General features: G+C 39.2%; 1 protein-coding gene across 4 annotated transcripts in view; it reads right to left on the bottom strand.

The window, feature by feature from the left end:
* Positions 1-791: 791 nt before the first annotated feature.
* The window catches only part of LOC121958714 (thyroid hormone receptor alpha-B), a 190,702-nt gene continuing 170,236 nt past the window's right edge, over positions 792-21,257 (bottom strand). For all 4 annotated transcript variants that reach the window (XM_042507811.1, XM_042507813.1, XM_042507812.1 and 1 more), the window contains 3 exons: positions 8,456-8,602; positions 3,644-3,902; positions 792-2,307 (listed from right to left, as the gene is read on the bottom strand). In XM_042507811.1, the coding sequence (XP_042363745.1) occupies positions 2,057-2,307; positions 3,644-3,902; positions 8,456-8,602 (657 nt within the window). In that variant the 3' untranslated portion in view covers positions 792-2,056. The remainder of the gene's footprint in view (positions 2,308-3,643; positions 3,903-8,455; positions 8,603-21,257) is intronic.

Raw genomic sequence — 21,257 nt, 5'->3', positions numbered from 1 at the left:
CTAATTCATCGGGCGTGGCCACCGAGGGGGTTTCCGGGAACTCTGTCATCTATCCTCTCGTTACTCTCGTGAAAAGGGTGTCAGCTGGGCTGCACATCTGCACTGTCCTTTCACCGCTTCTGTGAGTCAGGTTTCTGTTTTGACAGAAACTGGTAAATCCAAATTTAAAAAGATGACACTTGGTCCCATATAACAAAAAGAGATAACCCGAATGTGATGGGTACCATTCCCTGGAGTCGGTTTAACCCTCCGAGGGGATGGCTGGCCCTCCTGTCTTCAATGGTATTTCATTTCAACCAAGTGATAGCACTGAGGGTGTGTGTGAGTGTGTATAATTGTTTGTGTGTGACGTGAGTGTTTGTCTTTCCAAGTGTGCACCTACGTAAATATCGTGCACAGTTGTGTGTTAACCTACACATGCGCCAACTTGAATGGTGTATGTCTGAGTGTGTCGGCTGCGGGCAGCTGCCCCGTGTCCACAGAGGTGAGGTAGTGCCTGATACCACGGGGGCAGTATTGCTGCCCCAGCCTGGGGGTGTATCCACTTTGAGGTAAATGGTAGCCTTCTTGGCATTTGCCTGCTCTCAGTGGTGCCCATGGTTTAAAAAAAGGCAAATGTGTATGGAAGCCTGGAGGGGCCACACTGAGCTGAGTCCGTGAGGAGAGGACTCGGTACAAACCCTGCAGGTTAGGGCTGTATATTGACACTGCTGCGCAGTGCATACAGTAAAATGAGGCATTCACGTTACTCTGAGGTGAAGTTGTGTTTTCATGTTGTGTGTGTGTGTGTGTGTGTGTGTGTGATGAGCTTTGCCGTCTCGCTGGTGGTTGCTGCTATTGAAAACCTCCTTGGAGGCTGCGTGTGGGAGATTTACTTCTGACCCTGGCTCTGACTCTGCAGTCCAGCTATTAAATCTTGTTTCCACGCTCTCTATCTCCTCCTCTCCCTCCCTCCCTCCTTTCTTTCTTTCTTTCTTTCTTTCTTTCAATGCAGTGCCTCCTAAGAGAGGAGAAGGGCTTAAATGTCATTAACACGTCAGTACGCTGCTGGCACGAGCAGCACGGGCAATAACAAGGCAAGTCTGCTCATATGTGTGAGTGCGTGCGTGTGTGTGTGTGTGTATGTCACAGGAGCCGGTCCGATGACAAAACTGAAGGTAGATATGGAGCCATGGTCTGCACATTGTTTTCAAAGGTAGACAACACAATTTCATAAAACTGGAATAGCCTTATATAAATATAGCACCGGTGTCACTGGGATCTAAGAAGAAGCTCCAGAAACAGCTGTAACGGCTCAGATTGAGTTGAGGAATCGATAAAAGACTATAGGTCTGGTAGCTCTGCTTTACTGCAGCCATTATACACCAAAGTGATGCTTTGAGAGCATCTGCAGAAATTTGAATGTGCAGTGTTTTGCTGATTGTGTTGTGCCTGCATGACTGTGAGCTATAATGTGTCACTGATGTCCATATTTTCTGAATTACCGCCTTAACACTTATTCAGAAATAATACTGAGAGGTGCTAGCCAGCCGGGGAGCTGGAAACATGGGCTTCAAAAGGTGTGTAAATCTGTGACCGCTTAAAAAAAAAAGAGAACCAGACAGGGGGAACGGACCCCTGCAAAGAGCGCTGCTCTGAAGAACTGAGGTGAAACAGGCTGTATGTGTGTATTTGTGTGTGTGTAAGCGGTGTGTGTCGGTGTACGTGTCTTGGCAAATGGCTACAACTCTTACTAGATAAGACATCGTGCTCAGACAGAAGGGCCCCCACACGGATTTTAAAACAGGGGTAAGTAAAAGGAGGAGAAAGAGGTGGAGGAGAGGGTGCTCAAAAAACAAAATCCTCTGTTTGCTTGACTCTCCTGTTGCTGGTGTGTTGTTTCTGTTATTGTTGGTTCCAGTTTTTAAACCACGTACTGTAAATGCGATGTCGGAGAAATGCAGATTCCTGACGAGAGGACTCTCCCTCCATCCTTCCCCTAGAAAAATGATGGCCCTTCCCATCTCCCAGTTTGTCCCAACTTCCTCTTCCCTTTGCGTGGTGGCAACTGTGTGTTTCACACCTCCTGGTCCTCGAAGACCTCCAGGAAGAGCGGCGGGAAGAGTTCGTTGGGACACTCCACCTTCATGTGAAGGAAGCGGCTGGCGTGGCACGCCCCGATCATCCGCAGGTCCGTCACCTTCATCAGGAGCTTCGGCCAGAAGTGAGGAATGTTGTGCTTGCGGTAGTTGATGTAGTGCTCGAACGCCAGCAGGTACGTCTCCTGGCACTTCTCGATCTTGTCCATGCAGGTCAGGCCGGAACGATCTGGTGACGGGAGGAGACGGAGGGAGGGAAGGAGGCGAGACAGGAGGAGATAAGTGGGAGATTTAGAGAGAGGGAGAGAGGAGAGGAGGAGGGGAGAGCGTTTGAAAATGAATGCATGAGAGATCATCAGCTCAGTGTTTTTCTGGCTAAATGTCAACAGTCTTGCTGGAGATTGTGACCGTTTTTCGGCTCGGTGAACTTTTCATGAGTTATTACGGACAATTTCCAATTTACTCAAGTACTGTACTTAAGTGTCAATTTGAGGTACTTGTACTTTACTTGAGAATTTTCTTTTCATGCTGCTTTATACTTTTACTCCTCTATATTTCAAAAGGGAAACATTGTACCTTAACTCATAATCTGACAGCTTTAGTTAAACCACAAATTCATTATTTTTTTCACATAAAAATCATAAAAAGAGTTTACAAAATATCATGTTTTGTTATAAATTACCAAACAGATTATACAGGTACAGATGCAAGGATTAGTTGATCAATCGATCATTTGATTCACAGAAAATTACCAATTATTTTGATAAAGATCTAAGTGAGTTTGTGAATTTTGTTTTGCTTTCTAAATATGATAGCTGTTATTTATTTATGTCTGTCTTTTCCTTTTAGGTACTGTTCTTGTCTTCTTGATTTTAATATAACTTATCCTGTAGTTTTCCTTTTGTATAAAACTGTGATAAATAATGTGTTTAAAAAAAAAAGGACGTCACATTACTCGTAGATCAGCATCATGACAACGGAAACTTTCCACTTTTGCATTTGTATTATATCCATTCAAGCATTAAAAATATCCATTAACAATTGTTTTTATAAAAGTGAAACTTTCCTCCCAACCCCTAATGCATTCCCTGAGAATCCTTAAATTGCTTTTCTTTTTTTTTAACAATAGTGCACAATTATTACATTGCACGATCATACACATCCTCTATTTGCATCCTATGATTTCAAAACCCCGAGCACGTGTCCTAAAACCCCAAAATAAGTCTCATGTTAAAGTTTCTACAAAGCACAAACTAAGAGCTAAAGCTTTTTAATCAAGTTTAGGATGAAATTTAGATTTGCTCTTTTCAGTGCTGAATATGTATGTGGACTTTAATCTTCAGGCCATAATTACATTCTGATTCACAATAGGCTACAGTATAGACTGTGTAAAGCGGCGGGTAATGAATATGGACTGACATGGGATTGTGTCTCCGAGGGCACAGAAGAAATTTACATTTACATTACAATAAGCTGGAACTGTTAGACTGTGAATGTGATGAGCGAGCGAAGTCTCAGTCACAAGTTTTGGAGAAAAAGTCAAAAGTTCGTGCATCAACAACAACCTGAGCTCATGAGCAGCACGGCCTGCAACAGCGCCACCTCCGTGTCGTCCAGGTTGAACTGTGCCAGGCTCTTGCCCAGATCGAAGATGGCGTCCGACACCACGCCCAGCCCGCCGTTCTTCAGCTGCTCGCGCTTCACGGCCATCTCGCCGCTCAGCGTCAGCGTCTCGCTCTCCGGGTCGTAGCGCATGGCGGCTCGCAGGGACATGATCTCCATGCAGCAGCCCTTCAACAGGATGATCTGGTCTTCACAAGGTAGCTGAAGAAAGAAATTAATAATATTAATTAAAGTTATTCTCATCTCTAAACAATTATTTAAACACATTTTACATTTCCTGGCTGAAAAAAACTATAGAGAAAACTAAGGAGGAAATTATGGTGGACAACTTCCCCAAAATGAACATTTTTCCTATGAAAACAGATGATGTGGTTACTGCTTTTTATTTTCTTTGAGTGTTTGGGTTACGGATGTGGAACAGATGGATAAAAAAAGGAGAAGAAAGCAGAAAATGGGAGAGAAGAGACAGAAATGGAGGAGGGTTTGGGTATATGGCCAACTATTTTGATTGTAATTCTATTATTGAGTCTGTTTTTTATTGCGTCTTGTATCTGATTGTTGTTATTTTATTTATAGTGGTAACTTCTGCTCTAAAGTGGTCTCTGTCTCTTCCAGAGACCAGGCGGAAAAACTAAAGGGGACAGAAATTTTCCGAGGAAATATGGCTGTCTGAGTCAGTCTTTGTCTTTTCTAAAAAAAGTATGTATATCAGACAGTATATGCTGATTTATTATTTTTTTATTTGAGGGGCTTATTTATTTCTTGTTTACTTTACTGGTCTTAAATTTAATTTTTATTATTTTTTGATTTTGCCCTTCATTTATTGTTTTTTGTTCATTTTGGTATTTTAATTAAATTTCATGATTATTATTATTATTAACTACAAGAAGATTATTGTACAAAACCTTTCAAAAAAGCACTAAAACCATTAAGGGCAAAAACATAATTAAAAAAATAATGCTAAAAACATTTATAATGGCATACTCGAGGAGAAATAAACAGGATCAAACAGTAATTTGTGAAAAAAAGGTAGTTTCTATTTTTTTCTAATTTCATTTTTTAATTCTTTCAAATATTTTTTTTGCTACTGTGTGCTGCCATTTACAAGTAAATGAGAGTTTAGAGTATAGATGACAAATTGTAAATTCACCAAGTAGTCTGAAAAAAAGATTAATTAAAAAAAATAAATGTAATTGTAATCTAATACAGAGAAAACTTGTAACTAAATTAAAATGTAGCAAATTTAAAAGGACTAACATACTAATCTTTTTTATTTTTGGTCAAAAGTTTATATGTAGAATAAAACATTCATTCTGCTGCTTTTCGTGGCTCATTTCTTGAAATTTTTTTCAGCTTTGTGGCCAAGTTCAAAACATTTATTTAGACAAGTAATCAAATGTAATAGGCTACATTTCTTTGATGAAGTAAATACAATAAATACAGTTATCTGTAATCTACAAAAAAATAATCAAATAAAAAAGCCAAAATGAGATACATTATGTTCTCACACTATTCCTCCAGAGAGAAAAAAACCAGACTAACGCCTCGTTGTACAGACGGAGCGAAAAACAATTAAAAAGAAAACGAATTCTTGTGTTCATTTATAAGTCGACTAGAAATGGATACTGACGCATTTTGATGATCACAGATGTGGTGGAGAGGACGGGAGGGGGAGAAACATGAAGCCGGGCTGAGCGGCGTCCGACATGTTTTTCCACTGATGAACACAGATTATGACTAATACACCCTGATTTACATGGATATTAGAATCTCTGGGTTGAAACCCATTTGATTAAATCTACAGACTCTGCTGTGCTGAATTAAATCTCACCTTAATGTAACTCACTGCTCTTGACTGCTGAGCAGATTAACTGGCATTAATTGTCTTGATTTGTCTTGTAAATGTGTACCTGGAGGGCATGCTTAATTTTTAGTGACTCAATAAAGGCCGGCTTTGTTTCTCTGCATTCTTATCGGTAATTCACCGCAGCGGCGTGAACGGGTCCGTCGAACAGGTTCTCTCCCTCTGAATCCTTCGTCAGATTAAAACTGCTTCTTTCTTAATACATCTATTATACTATGAATAGGAGATAACGTATTAAACACGACTGATTATCTGCTCCGGTGTGTGGAATAAACTCTGCATCCTTATCTGCTGCTGATTTAGTTTCTTCATCTCTAAAATTAATAGAAGATTCAGTTTTGTAGTTTATACTCTCATTTAAATAAAAGCATCCATCATAATGGATCATAATGGTTGCATTCGTAATAATAAAACAAACGGAATGAATTCAACTTTGAAACATGCTGATTAAGAAAAAGTGAAGCCCCCTGCTTTCCAAACTATCTGTGATTTATGCTCTCAAAAAGCCTTAATGTATTACCATCATAACGTTTCCTCTCTGCAGCTGTCCCATCAACAGTAACGCTGCTACCCCGATAATTATCCAATCTGAGGTCTTATTACGAGCAGCAGAGAGAAAAAAAACGTGATTACATGTTGCTAATCAAGGCGGGGCGAACAGGAGAAATCTCTGATTGTCAGCAGCAACAAAAGCTGCGTCTGGTTTTATTTTTAAAGTCAGACGTGAGGTGTGAGCGTGTGAATGATCTGCATATTTACCTGTGCTTTGTGCTTTTTTTTTATTATACAACTTAAATACAAATTAACAACAAGATCCAAAGAAGCAATTAACCATGATTAAATCAGCATGACAGCACACCGTCCTCATCACTAAAAATACGTCCCCGCCACCGCCATGGCAACATCGTAACCTCAAAAGCTGAAGTGCAAAACTGATACAAAATTGATCCTTTTGTTATTATTATTTTTTTTAATTCATTTTTGGCCTTTACTAGACAGGACAGCTATAGTGTGAAAGGTGGAAAGAGAGAGGATGACGTGCAGGAAAGGGCTGAGGGGAGAATCGAACGCGTGTCCAGTACAGTAAGGTCATAGCCTTTGTACGTGGAGCCAGTGGCGGGCCTTTCTTTGTTGTTAAATTTGATGTAAATCAACTGAAATTTAAGGTCCTGTTAGATGTCAGGTGCATGCCTTTCTTTGTGTGCGGGGGAGCAAATGTTGTTCTTTAAAGGCTTTAATGTCGACTGAATCGGAACATTTCTTTGGATCAAAACGTTGTGGATTTCGGAAATTGTTACATCCATCTTTTCTTCAATGAACTTTGACATTTGGACTTTCCAGCGCTGTGGAGTTGACTGTTGATGGAAATGTTTGGATCACATCAGCTGTGCTGGTGAGCTGATGACACGAGACTTGGTAAAAACTTATGTGGCTGAACTGTGTATAAAACATGAGAGGGCTTTTAATTTGAAATGAGGACTTTAAATTTGCCAGTAGAGAACTCCAGTAATAAGTACTCAAACCAGAAATAAGTTAGTACTGCAGGATATCAGGTTCCCACATGTCAAAGTCAATGTTTTTTTTTTAAAGATATTTTTCGTGGCTTTTTTGCCTTTATTATATAGGACAGATATAGCGTGAAAAGGCTAGAGAGAGGATGACATGCAGCAAAGGGTCGAGGTCGGACTCAAACCCGTGACTGCCACGACAAGGACACAGCCTTTGTACGTGGGATGCCCGCTCTTCCAGCTGAGCAACTGGGCGCTGTCAAAAGGTTTTTTAAAATGGATTTTTGATGAGAAGCCTGAAATAAAGTCTGCGGTTCAGACAAGATGAGGAGACTTTCACGTTTTGTTCTACGACATAAAATTAGTTAGTAAATAGACAAAGAACGTCATTATGAAGAGCCACGTCAAACACAGCTTCACAGCCTCGTAGCTATGGCGACGAGCTGTACCGTGGTTCCTTTATAGTCAAGTGATAACTTTTTAATTGTGGTGATTGCATTTAGGCTTCAAAAATCCTGAAAGTGGTGTTCGTTTGTGAAGATTATCTTGCTGAACAAAACGTTCATAAATGTTTATTACTACAGAGCTGTTTTACTGCACTAGCTCAAAATCCAACGGAAAAATCCCATAGGCCTTTTGACAAGTGAACTAGGGTGACACTAGATTTCACATTGGTTAGTTTGTTATTTTTCACTCTGACCAATGATGAAACTTCATCACTCACTCGTTCACACACCAACTTTAGTGTTTATATAGCCTACATGTGAAGTGTGTGGTAGCTTAATCTGTCCACAAAAAAAAAATATTTTTCCGCCAATATCTTAGTTGCAACAAGATTGAGCTAGTGAGGCAGTTTTGTGTTTTTATGAGTTGTATAACATTAGCAATAGCTCAAGAAAACCGGCGGCTTCAACAGGAACTAGACGTCATCTCTGTTGCTATGTCGTTGTGAAGGGTCGGTCTACTTGCTGGAGGAGTAAACTTGGTTTGATTACACGGGACTGACTGTTTTTCAGTTATGAATCAGACCCCACGTATTTCCATGGATACCAGTAGCAAAAAAGTTTGAGAGCATATAGCCCCGCTATATGAAAACATCATTCTACATTTTTTTACTTAGTTGCTCACTATTCTATAAATGCAGTATTACACTTGAGGGTGAGGTGTTTTTAGGTTGTAAATATTGGTTGTAACTCTTGCAGCTTCTTAACAAGAGTAATGGCTAATCCTGCGAGACAAATCGACCTCCTAAATCACACATTTCCTCACCTGACACACTCACAGGACCAGAGAGGCTCGGCTGTGTCTGCTTTGTGTTATTTTTCTTTGCATGTCTCTCCCACACTCGCCCTCTGCCCCCGAGACCATTAGCCAACACTTACCTCAGAGAACATGGGCAGTTTTTTGGCAAAATCGACCACACGGGTGATGGCAGGAGTGATGATCTTGGTGAACTCACTGAAGGCCTCCAGGTCCACCTTGTCTCCGTCTGACGTGGGGGCAACCGGGGACTGGCCGATTTTTTCTGGCTACACGGGGGAAAAAAAACACGGGCTGATTAGAGCGCAGTCGGAAACGACAGCAGACATAAGCAAAGGGGTCAGAACTGAATAGAAGACGAGACCTAACTGTATAACTCATGAACGCTGCTGCTATGCTTCATTTTTACAAAAATTCTGCCTTCAACTGTACACTGATAATCTGGCAGGCCTCACATGTGTTTATTCTTTTGCTTTTTGTTGTTGCTGCTGTTGTGTCGTTTCTTTGTTTGTTTTCTCAGCCTTGACCATCCTAGTGAAGGGGCAGCCTCTTGTTCGGTCATTATTATTGTCAACCGACAGCTTTGGACTGGAGTTCTTTCTTTCTGTTATTTTTTGTAAATGATGTTGAGTGCTTTATGTCTACTGTGTCTGTTGTTTTATTGTTAAAAAAAAAACGTGAAAAATAAAAAAATAATGAAAAATATGAATTGACTAGAGGACAAGCCAAAGTGTTTGTTTTTGGAAACAAATCCAGAAAAATACAAAAACAAAACCAACAATAAACTTAACCTATTAATAAGTAGAAGGACAGTGAGAGCACAGACCTACGCCAAGGCCACATACCCAATCTCACAATGTTAAAAATAATTTGTGTGTCCGGTCTCTTGATTTAGTTGTACTCCAAAATATAATACGTTCTTCCTACACCTTTCCAACAAGTTTTATGAAAATCAGACCAGAGAGTTTTCCTTAATCCCACTGACCAACAAACTAACCAACAAACTAAACCAAAAACACGAAACCAACATGTTTCCAACATGTTTCGAAAACTTTCAATGTATTTAATAGCATAAAAGTACTTTTGATTCTTAAGTACAGCAAATATCTGATACTTTAAGCCTTTTACTCAAGTAATATTCTAAAAGGTGACTTAAGTGTTGCTTAAAGGTTCTTTATTCACCACTGAAAACATCACTGTGACTCCCTCGTCAACACTGTAGAGTCCGCCCGGCTCCGTCGTCACACAGGACCTCTTGTGGGAGCCTAACATCGTCAAAAAAGCACATCAGAGGATGTCCTTCCTGCAGCCGCTGAAGACAATGACCGTGCACTTCTACACGGCGCTCACTGAGTCCATCACCATCTGGTACGCCGCTGCCACTGCCAAGGACAAGGCGCGTTTCATTCGCTCTGCGAGGAAGGTAAGTGACTGCAATCTGTCATCCCCCCAGGACTCCAAGGACCCTCCAGGACCCTGGGGCACGATGGAAAGACTGCAGCTGACCCCTCCCAAACCTGGACACCGACTCTTTGAACCACACCCCTCAGGCAGGAGGCCTCAGGGCCAAAACCTCACGCCACAAAAACAGCTTTTTTAAATCTGCGGCTGGCCTCAATATGACCCCTATGACATTTTTATTTCATTTCTATTTCACTTTAATTTTTATTCAGATATTTTGTAAATATTTTTACAGTATACTTTGTTTTTTTGTTTTTCTCTAAATATACTTATGTCTTGCACTTATCCTCTAAAGCAAATCTCTTGTAGGTTGAAACATAGTTGGCATTATATTCTTTTTAATTCTTATTTCTCTCAAAAATTGTGAGAAATTAGTTGATTCAGAAAAGTATTTTAAAAAGATAGGAAAAAAATTATCTAGGGAAAAAAACTGGGTATTATTAATTATAATAATCAAATATATACAGTTATGTTACAAAATGTTTATACATTTCAAGCACTTTTTCCAGGTTATTTTTGAAAAATTAAAAAAAAAATGTTTATTTAAAAATAATAAAATAATAATAAAAAAAAATATTATTTTTTTTAAATTAATTAATTAATTTATTTTACAAATTTCAGGTTATTGTCTTGCATTATTTACCAATTTCTTGCTAATTTTTGGGTCATTTCTTCTTCCATCGCTCACTGGCATCTTCACATGCTTTTGAAAGAAATCTAGCCAGTTTGCTCAGGTTTTATGTAACATTTAAGTGCTTATACTCTGGAAGAGCAGGACAGCAGAGCAGACTTGTGCTTTGGTAGAACAAAGAAAAGAACAAAGTGCATGGGGAAAGACATAGAGTGCACTACAATACAGCAATATGTGTGTTTTTGGAATTGAAGAAGACAGAAGAATAAAATAAGATTATAGAAAAATCAATAAGAGCGGCAAGGGGCTTAAAGTAAAACATCGCAGAGGAGACAACACAGTTTCAAACAGTTTTATAGCCTTTTTGCTCCTTTCTACAAAGTGCTCACTTGCCTTGGGAGACAAATTAAAACCAATTTATCTGATAAGGACCGCAGATTGTGCTCAGAGAGAGGAATGGGACATGTCACCCGACAGATAACGCTTGCTTAGAGCAGGACTGCAGTGGGGAACTGCAGACCAGTAATACATATGTTTACCGAGTTGTGTGAGGGAAGACTGTGACCATGAAAAATACTGTTCCACGCTCCGGTGAATAAAGCGCGTGTCAAGGCCGTCGTCATTTATTCAAGTCGGGCTGAGATAAAAGTATAGGAATAATCACCTCACACAATGAAGCATCAATCTTCATCGAGAGGGAGACGGATACCGCGGATCTGTGCAAACGTAGCCAACGCTCTGATGTGCAGCTGAGAGCTGAGCCATTACGGAAAATTTAAATAATCGTAGTGCTGTCTTTGAGGGACCGTAACTCTTGTCATGTTAGAGCCAACACAAAGTATTGGTTTCACTGGTGGAGGTCAGCGGCGTTTTTCATTTCAGCGTTGAGAAAACAGATCTCCGGAGAGAGAGGCTGAGGTTCAGAGCTGCTGAAGGCACGCCACCACACTCTAAAGTGGAGGAGGCTTAGAGACAAACCGCGAGATTTAGCTGCACGTCACGAGACAAAACCGATGACAGAAATATGGAGTCCATAACTCAAACTGTTTAAGGTTGCTTATGTTGGAGAATCACATTTTCTTCCTTACCTACAGCGGCACGGAGCCATGAAGGTTTAGGTTTTATTTGTCCAGGTTTTCAAATATCTGAGCCTCTGTATCCACCACAATACAAAAGTGAAAAACGGCATTAAAAAAACAGAACTTTCTCTTTACAGAAACTGTCAATAATCTCCACAGCCCTCCTTTTTAACACGATTTCATACAGAGCATTTCTTTACTTGAATGCAGTCTCGAGACACAGTCATGTTTGTGCATCACCCAGGTTAGCAGGGACAGTCTCTGAATGTGGAAATTTAATTTTTTTTTCATGCAAAGAAAACTTTGTTCAATTGCATGGATGTGACTGCAGAAATCTCAAAGACTGACACCTCAAACCAACGCACCTGTAATTTGGGTGTAGTGACACTTTACAGGGTTCTCACAATTATGCAAAACCTGTTAAAGTCATGGAATTTGGAAATCTCATTTTCCAGGCTTGGAAAAGTAATGCATGTAATGAAACTGTTACAGTAATTTTGTGTTTATAATGTAACGTAACATAACGGCAAATTTATTTTCTGTAGCTTTTGATGTAACGTAGCTCTAATATGAGGCGATGTGTAATGTTTTGCTCTTCATCATGTACGTTTCTTTATTGTTTTCCCCAATGTGACTCAGAGACTCAGTCAGCTGATGATTTTTTTTCTATTCTAAAATGCAAAAATTGTTCGTTAAAGTGGTGTTCCCCGAATCTCTGCCTCACACGTACTACTCAGCTTGGGCAGCTCATTGGCAGAGAGCAGAGGTCAGCAGGCGTTGTGTTTGATTATGTCGCAACGGCAGCAGATTGAACATTCCTCAAGTCCCGTTTTAAGTTTTTGAGATGAAGAATGATTTGTATCGTTTTAAGGGTGAAGTGTGTAAAATTTAGAGGGATTTGGTGGCATCTGGTGCTAAATTGCAGATTGCAACCAGCTAAACTTTTTCCTTGTTAGAATTCCCTCTGTGTTCATTGTTTAGGAGATTTGTACCGTGAATTATCCACAAAGGTCTCCTCTTTTCCAAAACAAACCAACCAGATGATTAAAGTTGCTAAAAAACACTGAATAAAGCAGTTTCACACTACGCTGTCTGGCATCTAAGGGACACGCAGCTTGCTCATCACATGCTAATTTGTGCTCACCCCCTTTCATGATGAGTTAATATGTGCTCACTTTTTACTAATTCAGATGTTCAGGGTTTTTTTTTTTTTTACCAAATTGTCCACAGAGGTCTCCTCCTATCCAAAACAGTGGTTTAAACTGGTAAAAAACACCGAATGAAGCAGTTTCGCATTACAAATCCATGTATTTCCGACACTGTTTGGCAAGTCGCTGTGGGCAGCTCGGCTAACACATGTGGTCACCTTTTTTGCTCCGATAATTTAAGATCCAGATGTCCAGGAGGTTTTCACCATAAGTCCATATTATTCGCAGAGGTCTCTTCCTCTCCAAAACAAACAGAGCAGGTGATTTAAACCGCTGAATAAACTGAATAAAGACGTTTCTCATTACAAATCAGCGTAACTCTAGCGCTGCTTATTGCAGATGGGCTTCTAAGTGCACTGTCCGACACAAATACACAAATGGCCCCTTTATGGAGCAAAAGTTTGATTTGTCTTTTCTGGGCTACTGTAGAAACATGACAGAGCAACATGGTGATCTTCATAACAAGGATCTGGTCCCTATGTAGATATAAATGGCTCATTCTAAGGTAACCAAAACACAACTGTTCTCATTTTCAGGTAATTATACACTAAAGAAAACAAACGTTTTGTATTACATTCCTATATATCCCCTTAAATCCTACACACTGGACCTTAAAATGTATTCCATTCACCTCCATTGCATTGGTGTGGAGGCAGAAATCACAAAACAAGATATTCCAATACGAGGCTGAAAAAACCAAAACTATTTGCATGGCTACATACCCACAAAAGCCATGTGAGAAAATAAGTTTTTTTTTATAACTTGGGTGCAATGACATTCAGGAGAAACTGCCCTTGAAAGTTTTGCTAAGTGAGCATTATTCTAGGTCAGCTTCACTACTTTTAATGAAAGGAGTGTTTAACCATCCATCAGCTGTGTAAGTGGTTTTATAACACATTTAATCTCAATACTACAAGTGTTGGAGCTCAAGCAATTACAAAAATGTGTGTGATTGTGCAAATCTATTTTTGTGAATGTCCTCTACATCCTCATACGGGCTTTCTTATGGACTAATGTGATTTTGCTGTGACTGTTGATGTATGTTTATTAACTGCACGGCCATCTGGGCGGCATCCAGGGAAAACACTTGGCCGTGCCCACAGTGATGGCGAGGGAATATGTGTTTGCTGCATTAGAGGCTGGATGGTCCACACAACTGTATATCCGTGTCTCACCAAACGCTCCCCATGCTCCCATTGGCCGTCTCACCGACATCGCTGTGTGGACGGGTTAAAAACTTTTAAAAGATAAATGAGAAAAAACACTGAATTACTTTAAAAGGACCCAAAGCAACAAAAGAAAAACTGCACTCTGTGTTTGTTGGCCTTAACAAACAGATTAAAACTAGCTTAGGAGGGATATTAACGTCTGATTTTAATTTTTAAAAGGTCATTAAAACATCCTTTTTTCATTTTAGGAAAATCGCCAAAGTCAGTTTTTACTGGATTATCTACAAAGTCTTTATTAGGAATGGCAAGCTCTTTAGGTATTTTGAGACGGAAACCAAAGACCTAACTCTTTGATCCGGCATTATAATTGTTTATTTATGCACAGGAACCAGGTGTGCTGTGTTTAGTGTTAATAGCTGAATGCTAATTTGAAACACCTGCCCAAAGTTAAAATGGTAAAAGAAAAGAAAATACGTCCATAAATCCAAACACGGAAACACAAAACATAAGTGTCTAAAGGGGGACAGACCGTTGTTTAGACGGCCCAAAATTTTGAAGCCCCGTCAGTCTGAAAAAAGTCCAATTGGACTGAAAGCTCATTTACTTCCGACAGTCCGTTAATCCAAAAACAAACAAACATTGATACGAGGTTTCTCAGAGAATACAAATCACTTGAAGTTAGACAAGTAAATTGTAAAAATCTAAAAAAGTAAAAATCTGTAAACCACAGATACATTATATTCGACAACAGTGCTGTGATGAATGTATACTTGGGTTTAAGCACAAAAGACGCCTGGTTATGCTTAAGAAAAGAGCATATTTGGGAACATAAGTGGCTGGGAAAAACTCCACAAAGGGTCAGTAAAAAACACCCGCCATCAGTACCTCAAACACTGACACTGACAAACTGAAACCTTCTGTAGGAGTGTGCATTTTTGGAAAAGAAGGACTTCGAAACAGTGGACGCTTGCTTTTGGGATAATGGGCTGTTGGAGAAATGGGCTTTTAGTCTAGTCTTTTTTTGGACAAATAGGGCTCCAGACTTTTTGGCTGTTGGAACAATGGCATGATATTGTCCACAATGGTATAAGGTGTGAGAATAATGTTGTTTTTCTTTTATTTTGAAAGAGTGTTATAGCTTTAGTTTTTATGTTTTAATCAGTTATATTTTTAATAATATTATAACATTATTAAAATTATATTAAACTTTTTTTTAAAATCACAGGTGTTGATTTTACTCCATTCACATATTGATTTTTAATATTTTTTTTAAAAAAATTATTTTATTATTTTTATTGTTGTATTTTTTAATTACATTTATTGTTTTTATTTATTTAGTTATTTATTGCTATCTGAAGTGCTCTGGGTCGCATACTTGTATGAGTTGTTTCATCAATAAATATAGCACCTTACGCAACAAAATATATAGGTCAGGGAGTCGAAACATTATGAGGAGAGATCGTAAAGCTCCATATGTGTTTCAAATTCCCAAAGTAACCCTTTTCCTTTACACATACACAAAAAAGACACAATATTTTAAAGTGACCCACAAGAGGCTCAACATATTTGGCCTTAGATGAACCCCAGTACACAGTGGGAACTGGCACTTGCTAAATTGGGAGGAGAAAAGGAGGGGGGAGTTTTTTTTTCACTGTCGTCTCATCAGTTATGTGGTGAACTTAAACTGTTGACCTTTCATCAGATGGATTAGTGCTGGAGAGTTTGTTCCAGGCGAGCCGGAGAAGAGAAATGATGTTTTCATCTGGCTCGGATGGTTTGAACTGTACACTCGGTTCATGCTTTATGTGATTAAGATATATTTTAAAGCAGCAGAGATAATTGTATTATGTGCTCTGTACCATATTACAGAACGAAGAAAAAATAACTGAGCAGGAGGATTTATAGAGTTGTTGATCAATACTAACAAATCAACGGCTACTGACAAATCTGGCCTCCAAACTTACCCTTACTCCCAGGACTCCCCACACACTTTCAGGACGCTTTCAACACCGATGAAATATAGACATCTGAACCTCGGGTCATTTTTGCTGATAAATATTGATATCATCTGGAAATAATAAAATGCTCAAACGCACCGTACAGAAATCCGAACTGCATGATGAGTTGATAAGATCACCTCGTGACTGCAGGACCGCGAGCACGTACTCGAAAAATGCTGATGTTTTTTAAACTCTGAATGTCTGTGTTCAACCAAAACCATATGTTCTTAATGCACTGAATCTCTGATTTTTCCATTTAACGTCTGATTAGCTGAGCAGAACATTTCAAATTTTTTTGAAGTGGGGTTGTATGGGGTACCCATTCATAGTCAGTGTATTATTATTATTACTGAAAAGATCACTAGCAGTTTAAGTTCATGATATATTTACAATACTTTCGCTGCTTTACCTTACCATCAGACAGACCTTTTCTTATGGCGCTACATTTTCCCAACAGTAGAACTTCAATATTCCTATAGCTAAACTCTTCTTCTGTAAACTTTGGTTCATAAAATATCCTTTTGTCTCTACAGTGAACGACATTTCTAATTTCTGTCATATTCAGTCTTTATTGGGGTTTTTTGGCAGAAAAAAAGGACTGCATACTGGCAATAATCTGGCGATATCATCCGTATCACGATACAGGGTAAATCAATATGCTGATTTTTAAAAAAATTACTTTTAGAAGCTAGCCGTGCACCCTTTTTGACTCTACCTGTTTCACTGTCCTGTGTTCCTTGTGTTTGTGCTACCATTATGTTATTATTTTATAGTGGAAGGGTCAAATGTAGCGCTGTAGCGGTCGAGGATTTAATCCTTTGAAACCTGGATTTCAATTTACTTTTCTTGTGCTGTGTTCAGACACTTTTCGCAAGCATTTAAATATTTGAACCCAGAGCAAACATTGGAAAAAGGTAATGAGCAACTTGCCAAAAAATGTCCTAGAAAGTGAAATAATTACATATTTATTTATTTTTTTTAAAGTAATTAAAGCACTGTTTATGGGTTATTTCCTTGTTAATTTGTTTCTTTTTTTTCTTTTTATGTATAATTTCAGGTAATTTTCTTATACATTTTACTAATTTCTTGCTGATTGTTAGGTTTTTTCTTCTTTCATTGCAATATGAGGGTAAATGGAAACCAGTCCAATTCTCAATGTAGTGTACACTCTAACTGGTATTGATTCTTTTAGGTGACTAAAATATGTTTTGCTGCTGCCCCCTCTATAGTAGCACGTTACTTAGCGTCCATGATGGACTGTGGATGAGTACCTTCTACAACCCCACTTCAAAAAATCCAAACTATCTCTTTAAGCCAGCCAGTTGAGCTGTGCTTTTGTGCTTTTTTTTGCAAAATGTTGCTGAGACCGACATGAAATAACTCCAGAAAAAGTTAATGAGTTCACAACCTACTGGAAGTGGGAGATTTGTGTGATTTAAAGGGCCGCTAGTTGAGTTTATGCCTCGCTGGAAAACTAAATGAAATACTTGGAGCATAAAGAGCGGCCTGACCTTTGCTAGCGAGACAGTAGCAACAAATGGATAGTTAGAGAGCGTCATGCAAATTGGTAAATAAGAGTGAATTAACAATTTTGCATGCATACTTGAACATTTGTGTGCTCACGTGTGTTGTAGTTATGTCTTTTGCAGTTTTAAATCAGACACATGCAGTCATTTTTTCTTTAGCTTTTGGGGGTTAATCACCAAGAGTTTCCATGTATTGTCTAATTCAAATATCTATCATCAACTATGAGGGACAGAAGTGTAGACATGCACGTACACACACAGCTGTAGCTATACGATCTGACTGTCTTGTAAAAGCTGTTTCCAGACGCCTGACCACAGAGTGAGAGAGAACATTGTGTAACTGTAACTCAGGCCAGTGTGTTCCTGCAGATCTGGAGGCTCAGCTGAAGAGTAGAAGAGTACAATGGGCAAAACACATGACGTTTCAATGATGTGTTGTTTTTTGGTTTTAGCAGCTATGAAAAATCTAAACCACTAAGTCCTTTATTACCAATAAAACATTGTTTACGTGCCAATGTGACGGTGTATTTATCCATGGTCAGTTAACGGCTTAAATTGCATCCTTCCAGAACATGTTTTATGTCACTGATCTGTCAATCCAACTGATGTTTTACAGCAAAAATATATCTTTTAACATTTGCAGTTTCCCGTTTAATTCATGCCAAAAAAAAAGAAAAAAGGTTGTTTTGGAAGTAAAGCGCTTACATCTGGACCTTGGTATGAATTTAGTAGATGATATCATAGATGAATTTAGATCAAAGTGCAGGTGCGGATGTTTGTGTCGTGTCTCATAATGGATATTTAACAAGGACTATATGTATGAGTCCTAGTATGTTTTGTATTTTCATCACAGTTTTTCACACATATTTAATCAATTTAAGGCACTTTCTTAATATTTTTTCTTCCGTCTTCCTCTTCTCTCTGCAGTCTTTCTCTTAACTCGATGCAGAGCTTACTGTAAGTCATTTCGTAATCATCTGCCAGCTAAAGTACAGTGCATGAGGAGCTGTGTCACTGCTGCCGTTTCATAGCTGCCGTCCCCCACAGGACTGACAAGCCTCATCCTGGTTGGCTTAGCGTGAGAATTTAGATATTCAGGGTTCAGTGGCTACAGCCTCCAGAGCCCCGTTAGTGGGTGAAGCCTGTGTAAAATAGAACTGCTTATCCTTTTAGATGAACCGCGCTCAGGGCTAAGATATACAGTGTGTCACAGCAGCACGGGTTACTGTGATAATCGGACTTTTAAATCCTGTTTTTTGCAAGTGCTGCTCTTGAGACAGGCTTTCTGTAACTTTGTGGGGTTAATAAAAAAAAGCTTCATAACCTAAATTCTAAAGCCAACCTAAAAGGGTCTGTTTGTAACTGTTTACATGTATTATTCACTTTTTTTTGCAAAAACTATCAGCGCAAAAATCCACTGTTTACTTCTAGTGGTAACACCAGAAGAAATTGAGAGAAAAGATTTGTTTTTAATGATAACAAATAACAAGAAATTGGTGAAAAAAATGACAACTTAAATCATCATAAATGGAAAGATCTTGTGAATATAATATATGAAATGTAGAAGATTACGAGAATTACAAACCAAATATATATATCTGAAGAAAGAAGAAAGACAAGTATATAACATTAAGTTATTCTGTAACATGAAATTACTCTTTTTATCAACCTATGAAATTGGAATTGGAATATATATTTATATGTATCATTAAAAAAGAAACTATGGCGGCCGGTTGGATCTCGTATTACAGTGAATCGGTAACCTAAATCATGTTTCTGAGAACATTTGAGGTGAGAAATACACAACTCAGTAACAGATTCTTAGTTTATATTTGAACAGCGCTGCTTAGTTTGAATTTGAATAAATGGGGCATTTTAATACATCTCTGAAAATATTTTAGGCAAGACATAGGCAGTGCAGTAACATAATCTTTTTGTAGTTGATCAGCACTGCTTAGTTTTACCGATTTATTGGATTTATAGAGATCGAGAGGGCAGAAGTCCTGACTGATAAAAAAGTGAGAACAGCACATCATCATTTTACACTAAAAACGAAACGTTACTTTTTTTCTTTTAAATAGAGGCCCTTCATTTGGCCGTGAGCTGCGGTCCAGTGCTGCAATGAAATTGTTAACGAGTGCTTAAAACTGGGTAAGCACCTCCGATAATCCGGGGCCAAAGCATGAGGTCAGTGCCTGTCTGTGTTTGTGTGTGACGGGGGAAGACTGATACTACGGCAGAGCTGTCCAGGATAAATCTGAGCTTGTGTGCAGCAGGAAGACAGTTTGAGAGAGAGAAACTCTGGCTGCCAACATCCCTGCCAACGTGCAGATGAGCGCTCATAACCGAGGATTTGCTTTGGCTCAGATAAGGAAGGAGCTCACGGAAAACAGACGGGCGAAAATAGAGGGGAAAGTAAGGGTAGACACAGAGGGACAGAGAGAGAGGAAACAATTGAAGACGGGAAAGAGATTAAAACGAAAATAGAGAAGGTGTGAATGAAAACTATGAAGGGAATTAGGTCTGGTTAAGAGCCCAGAGGGATTAGGATGAATAAAACCCCCCAAACGCCGAGAACGGAGGAATAAAGACACAAGCAGAGAGACTGAAACAGAAACAGACAGCAGGGAATACAGAGCGATACAGTCACAAAGAGCCACGCTGACTGTCAGTTGTGTGAAAAAAAGAGTCGCGGCTCACCCAGATATAATGAAACCTTATCAGTTCTGACTTGGCGTGCATGTTTGTGTGTGGATATAATCCGTATTGTCCTGTTGTTCGGTTCTGATGAGGTTAAAGGCAGGAAAATTGGAGCGCAAACACAAAAGCATACAGTAGTTTACAGTGTGAAATTACCTCCATGGAAACTGTTGACTGTTTTTGTGCTTAAAGGAAAACTTCACCCCCAGAATGATCATTTGTGTATAAATTACACGCTCTGTGTGGCGTTTTACTCGTGAAGACAACTTTTTCCTATTTTATATGCCTTTTTTATGAACCAAGAATACAGAAAGGATTTTAAAGTGGAGTTAAAAGGGGCCATGTTAACAACAGCAAAACTATATCAAATTTTTCAGATTTTTTAATCATGGCAGACCGCCACAAATTAATGACTGTGTGGGAAATCCTGGCATATTTCGGTATGGCTTTGCTGTTGTAAAGCATGGACCCCATTTAATCCAATTTATCACGAAATTTCTTCTTTACAGAGTTATTGTTACTGGGTTACAGCAAAGTCAACCCATCATTGGTGCTTGAATTAACTGAAAGACAGATTAATTTTATCCCCTATGGTTTGCCTTTTTTGTTACTGCTTTTGCATAGTGTCAAAAACGTAAAGGATCACTCAGGTTTGGATCTAATTTTGTTGGTTTTGGCCGGTGTTTCTATCAGATATAATAACATTAACAGCAGAGATCTGCGAGCACTGATATCGACAGAGAGAATTCAGACAGGCAATAAAACGAGCAGTGACACAATCAGACAGGTTTTAAACAAACCCTCACCTAACAGATATGTAACTTATTGGGAAGGTAAAACGAAGGCCAGCTTGGGTTTCTGGGTTTGAACCTGCAAGTCTGCTGAGACCTCTCTGTGCGGACTTCACATGTTCTCCCTGTGCCTGCGTAGGATTTCACCGGCTGCTCCCAAAATCCATACCCAAGCTTTTTCGGTAAAATTGGCAACTCTAAAATTGCCTGTAGGCGTGCATGCGAGTGTGGGTGTCAGCCCTGCCTCTCGGGCCAAAGTCAGCCGGGCTCGTCTCCGACCCCCCACGACCCTCTAAAGGATAAGTGGGTAAAGCTAATGAATGGATGGATTGCTGGAAGAATCTACAAATATAATGTGG

Source organism: Plectropomus leopardus, chromosome 19, assembly GCF_008729295.1.
Source record: "Plectropomus leopardus isolate mb chromosome 19, YSFRI_Pleo_2.0, whole genome shotgun sequence".
NCBI lineage: Eukaryota > Metazoa > Chordata > Actinopteri > Perciformes > Serranidae > Plectropomus > Plectropomus leopardus.
This window is presented reverse-complemented; position numbering and strand designations above follow the sequence as displayed.